Source organism: Trypanosoma grayi (assembly GCF_000691245.1).
Source record: "Trypanosoma grayi strain ANR4 Tgr_36_V1, whole genome shotgun sequence".
NCBI lineage: Eukaryota > Euglenozoa > Kinetoplastea > Trypanosomatida > Trypanosomatidae > Trypanosoma > Trypanosoma grayi.
Genome location: NW_008825655.1, coordinates 30,251 through 36,250, shown reverse-complemented (window position 1 = coordinate 36,250; position 6,000 = coordinate 30,251). Strand labels below are relative to the sequence as shown.

General features: G+C 54.5%; 2 protein-coding genes across 2 annotated transcripts; both read left to right on the top strand.

Moving 5' to 3' along the window:
- Window positions 1–478: 478 nt before the first annotated feature.
- DQ04_00361180 (hypothetical protein) lies at window positions 479–3,352 on the top strand (the record flags this gene model as incomplete). Its single annotated transcript, XM_009308850.1, has 1 exon — window positions 479–3,352. One exon carries the CDS (start codon window positions 479–481, stop codon window positions 3,350–3,352), a length of 2,874 nt encoding a protein of 957 aa, XP_009307125.1.
- Window positions 3,353–3,676: 324 nt separating this feature from the next.
- DQ04_00361170 (hypothetical protein) lies at window positions 3,677–5,674 on the top strand (the record flags this gene model as incomplete). The annotated part of the gene is made up of 1 exon (XM_009308849.1): window positions 3,677–5,674. The coding sequence occupies one exon, from the start codon at window positions 3,677–3,679 to the stop codon at window positions 5,672–5,674; it is 1,998 nt and encodes a 665-aa protein (XP_009307124.1).
- Window positions 5,675–6,000: the final 326 nt, after the last annotated feature.

The window sequence follows — 6,000 nt, the reverse complement described above, 5'->3', positions numbered from 1 at the left end:
TGCGAAGAGGTAAACTCCGCCAGCGCAGAATACCTCCTTCGGCGATGCCAGTGCGGCCACGGTTCCCTCCCGCTGGGTGCAACATGAACGACGCGGGATACCCCTTCCGGGGTGAATATAGAATGGATCCGCCGCTCAATCACGGCCACGGCGGGGTGAGTCGGCGGGGTTCCACCGCCCTAACACTCCGCATAACGGGCTCTAACCTCGCTATTGAGAAGCTTCAACCATCGAAAGGGCAGACACTGCAGTGCGAGCTCGGTGTGGACAACGGTCCGTCTAAGGCTGTGACGTTCCCCACCGGCTGTGGCACCGTGCCAGTACCGGGAGACGGCCATGAGTACCACCTCACCGCTCTGGTGCGGGGCGAGGGCGTAAAGCATTACTGCAAGATGGTGCTGAGCGGGAGTGAGGGAAAGAGTGTACTGCGGCTTCGTGCGCCAGCGGATCCTCGGCTTGCAGAAANCATTACTGCAAGATGGTGCTGAGCGGGAGTGAGGGAAAGAGTGTACTGCGGCTTCGTGCGCCAGCGGATCCTCGGCTTGCAGAAAGTATTGTTCTGAAAGTGGACGGACAGCGCATTTACCCCGACGGCGGAGGGTCGTACGCCATTCCAATTCAGGCGAAGGAGTGCTCTGTCGAGATTGCGGAGAAGCCACATTCACTATACCCCACTCTTCATGCTGCATCTATCGCACCATCAGCGCCTGCTACCATTCTGGTGCAGTCTACCGCAGGTGCCCATGACAACGCTGTACTCTTCTGCAGCGGCAGTGGCGAGTCCGTACATCTCACCCCCAACCGTCCCGTCTCGGTGTCAGCGGAGAGCGGCCCCTTCACCTTCCAACTGCCTCGTGCTCCCTTGACGAAGACGCATATGCCTGCTGGGGCTTTTACAGCCTCCTATGCTGAACCTGATGGGACAGAAGTCCCTGTCTTGCGAGTGCCGGAGCTTGAGACGCGGATTTCTATGTGCCCACAGAACGATGTTCTACTTCCAACATTCGTGGCCACCGCTGAGGGCTTCATGATTGAACTGGTTGGAGACAATGGGGCATCGGTTGCGGGTTACGGCAGCGCCCAGCTTCGACTACCCGACAGGAAGGAACACCGCGTTCGCATCACCATCACGGACACGACTGGACGCACGTTTCTCCGCCAGAGCGCTATCGTCCCAGCGACAGAGCAACCATCGCTGACCTTCAGCATCGCAGAGGATGTGCGTGGCAACCCAATTATCACAGGGACGCCTCATTCACAGATCAGCGTTGACAGCCTTCCACCTGTTAGTGGTGGGATTGGTGTACCTCTGGAAACCAACACACGTCATGTGGTGGTGGTGCGTGAAGAAGGTACTTCAGCCGCTTTCGAAATTGGGCCGCGACGAGCATCAGAGGCAGCCACTGCCATCCACCCTGTCATAGATATCCCCTCTGGGCCAGAGCCGTGGATTACACAGCTTGCGAAGGCCTTGCAAAGTTCAGATCAAGACACTGCCCGTCGCGGAGTGCAGAGCATCATTCCACCAAACCCAGACGCAGCCTCCATCGTTGGTTTTGTTTCAGAGCAGTTATTTAAGACGCCTCCCACTATATCCTTCACAAAGAGCAACGATACCGTGATGGATGTTCAATGCGCCGGATATAACATGACGGCTTCTGTAGACAATGCGATACCCCGCACTATTAGTAGAGGAGAAAGTGTGCAGGTGTCCGCAGGTCATAATTTGACTCTCTCTGCGGTCACACCCTCTAGAGGGCTTCTGGCGGCCTCCTGTTGTATGCAGTGCCCAATGGCCGAGAAGAACTTAGACGAACTGCTTATCGCCCGTCTTCTTGACACATTCCAGCGACATAACCTCAGCCCGGACAAAGTGGCGTCGGAGCTGGCCAACACGACATCACCACAGTCGGCGAACGGAGATCGTCTACTCCCGCTGATGGTGGGGTGCTTGCGTCGTTTGATAGATGCCTCTCAGCGCCCGATACGCCTTGTTGCCGGTGAGGCTCCCGAAGGCACACGCCTTCTGATCGCCCTCGATGAACAGGGGGCCATGGAACTGCTGCCCGGCTCCGTAATGGATGTTTCAAACGGTAGAAGTAGCATACGCGTCTCTGTGCGTATCGCCTCATCGCTGGAAAAACCATTGCGAAATGAATTTGCCAGGGCGTTGGTCGACACGTACTACAGGCAATCACCCCCACCGTTGCCGATCCGCTGGGCAGGTGTTCCTACAAGTGGACCTGAAGAAAAGGCATTACTTGAGTTGCTGCTACAAATGCTACGAGACCACGACAATGAGCTGGCGCGGCAGCACGCACAAGGCATTGTTTCTGGCCAAACTGATGCCCTACAATTCGCATGTGGTGTTGGTTGTCTTCAAAATATCCGAACTGAGCGACCATGTAGACTGAGCGTGGATGTGGACGGCACTGGATTCATGCAGCTGGAGCAAGGGGGACAGGTGCCACAGGGCTACGCGTTTCCGCCAGGCTCTACGCATCGTGTCCACATCATTGCACGCGACCCAGTGAGTGGGGCACTGTGCGCCGAGACGCAGCTCATGTTGATGGGTGCAGAGCAGGCGGATGCACCACGACAAATGGCGTCCCTTGCTTCATCGTGCTTTTTGGATGCGAATGTCTCACAAGTGGGGGAAGAGACGCACCTACGCCTCGTGTGTCCGCCAAGGCTTCGCATCGTTTGTGATGTGGACGGCAGCGGTGGTGCCGGTACTGGGAGATCGGATTACACCGCAAAGATGAGTGCCGCACGGCAGCACAACGTGAATGTACAGCTGCTTGATGATTCAGGTTGTGTGGTGTTTGAGCAACGCCTCGCATTGCCTGGAATTATGGCAGCCCTTTGGTCTGTTGAAATCGATCGCGCATCGATAGAAGTGGATAAGACTACTACTTTTGGTGGTGGCAATGGAGGAACCATTGTCACTGCCTCATTGGATAGATCCCCGGAGAGTGACCTCACCGGCCCACTGCCCTTTAACAGTAACGAACCGCATACCATCTTGTTGCGCAAGTACTTCTCCAAGGCAGGGCCGTGGAATGCATGTGCAGGTGAGCTTTCCCTGCGCCTGCCCGCCTTCATAGATCCTCAGTATGTGCAGGAGATCATACATATGTACCGAACTGCGCGACCAGATGACGGTGATAAGCTGCGGTCGCAGCTTGGTGAGCTGCAGGCACGTACACCGTCGAACGCCGTCAAGGACCTTATAAGCGCACTTCTGGATTACAATGTTGCTGGATTCCGTCCCATCCGCAGCAGCAGCAGCAGCGACGCCCGTATCCATTTTAGGATTAGTGGCGATGAGTCGTCGACTGTCACCCACTAGATGTGTAGACAGGTTTTTCCTGAATCTAATCCCGTACACCCACGACAAAGAGAGTTGAAGCGAACAATGAGAAGCAGTCGGGTTGGTGTAGCCTCGGGGAAAGAGCATGGAGTTTGCATAGAAAGTACCTCACTCTTGTACAGTTTGTGATGGTAAACGAGTAAATGTGGAAAATATAGCGGCCAACAATATGTGCTAACTCTCCATTTCATTTGTTTTTGTCCAACTACTCTTTATTTTTGGGTGTTTTTTTTTTTTCAAAGCAAGCTGGGCGGGTGGTTTTGCGAAATCTCAGTGGACAGACCAGCGCCACCGCCTGTGACAATGGACACCGCACATTCCGTGCATTTCAGCGCCACTGTACTGGAGTGGCGGTCATCGGTGCTTCCCCCTGAGGCTCTGTGGTTCACGACGGCGGAGGGGTGCTGGTGCTTTGATAGGCACCTTGAGCTCGCCTACACGCCGGGATCTTCACGCAACCGAGGAAGCCTTACCGTCCGGCAGCAACAGCAGAAGCCGGGTGGTTCATACTTGCCCCCACGCGACCTCAATGAAATGTCTACCAAGGTGGTGTTTCTCTTGGACGACCTAAAAGGTGTGAGGCGGCACGTGTTCACGACTCCTGTTGAGGTCGTCTACAATGACGGTATCTCAGGACAAGGGGGTCGTGGTGGGAGAGTGAGCACACCACACGTGTCGCGTTACTGGCTCTCCGGAGCTGTGGGCCTCGTGCTCTTTTGGCGCTACGACGTCAAGCTGTTCTTTGTTTTTCATACCGAAAGTGAGGTAGATGAATGGGAACAGGTTCTGCAGGCAATTGTGTCTGGGGCAGCAGATGTTAAGGTCGACACGTCACCAGCAACAACCGAGTGGACCGATTCATCGCTGAGGCCGCCAAATCGAGGAGTACTTCTGATTCGAAAGATCACTGGTCGGTTCCAGAAGTACTACGCGCTCCCAAGCACGTACAAGAGGGGAACGACGTACCAGCAGAACTACTACGTGAGGCATGTGATTTACTTTTCCCGGTTTCGTAGCAGGTGGTTGCTGCGGGTTCAAAAGGCCCTCGGACTAGGTATACCGCGCCGTGTCGATCTTCGCTACACTACAGTGAGGGAAGAGAGTCTCAACGATACAGTGCTTTTCTTGGATGTGGAACCGCATATCCCGAACCAGCGATACCGCATTGGATCAGCTGCATCGGCATCAGACACTGGTCGAATAGCGCAGACTATAAATGTGCGACGTTACGAGTGCCTCACGTCTACAGTGGAGGAGAAGCGGCAGTGGCAGCGTTGGTTTATGACGTATGGGGCGGACGTGGTCTATGCATCCGATGTGAGCAGAGTTATTAGTGGTGTGGGAGAAGACTGTCTCGAGGCCCCCAACAGGGCGCAACGGCCACGGCAAAAGCAACACAATTCATCATGTTTTTCCCGTATTCCCACAACAACCAACAGCTGTGCATCTTTCTCTGAAATAGTGTCACAGCGAGGCTCTAGTTCTACTACACGTGATGGGCAGAAAGCTTTGATAGGTCCGGGTAGTGTTCGTTGGTGCAATCTTTCGGGTGGGACGGGGCATGCATCCAGTGCTCCGACTTTTTGCGGTGCCCCTTCCACGAATGCGCCGTTGCGCGGTGAGGGAATCCCAATTGTTTCACTACCCGAAGATGTTGACTGCGCCTTCTCCGAGGCCTCTGCTGCCAGGGGGGAGCGGGGCCGGGGCGTGCCGTCGTTTTCGTCGTCGTTGTCATCCAATGTCAGTTGCAATGAGCACTTTCTGGATTCCACGCGGTCTACGGCGGTGCACTTCGAAGGTACTGAGGAAAGAAAGACGTCGATGCTTGATACCGACAATGCGCAGAAGCTGAAGCAGCAGCAGCAGCGTGGGTGGAAGGAAAAAGAGAATGATAGAGTGGAAATCAACTCTGTAGAGCTGAGTGGTGAGAAGCCACCACTTCCGCACAAGTCGGAGGAAGACGTATATGGTTGTTACGATGTTCTGCGGGGAGGCTTCGCGCGTCTTGAACGCGCTCCACCGCCCGCAACCGACCCGGCAGAACCGCCGGAAAGGGGGCTCTTAGGCGATGAGGACGGCTTTTTAGCGCGCCAGGACAAATTGCACCGTATGATTCTCGACGATCCTGTTGTGTCGTCGGAGGGTCATGATGGGGCTTTCCGTGCGCACACAGCGCAGAGTTTGCGCGATATTTTGTTTGTGTATGGAGTAGACTATCACAGCAACAAAGCCCAAGAAGCAAAGAGGCACGTGGAGCGACAGCTGTTTATAGCATCAATAGAATCGGTTCAAGACAACTAGATGAATATTTTACAGTTGCGTCGTCTCCTCCTCTCTTGGTTGTCATTTTTTTTTTGATGATAAAAACAGTCAGTGCTCACCTCACTGTTGTAACAGTGGAGGTTTGTTCCCTCGTTTCCGTATCCATCCGTCGTGTGACGCCTGACACCGTGTCACTTTCCCGTGCATACAGTATTACTCTGGCTTTCGGAGAGAACGCAGCGAGAGGGCGCACCTTTCTCCTCATTGCAGCTCTGTTGCTGTGCGCTTCCATTTATCCACCTCTATCCAAATCATTCCTCTTTTTTTTGGCTATTCCTCCTCTTTCTTCTTCTTCTTCTGTGTGT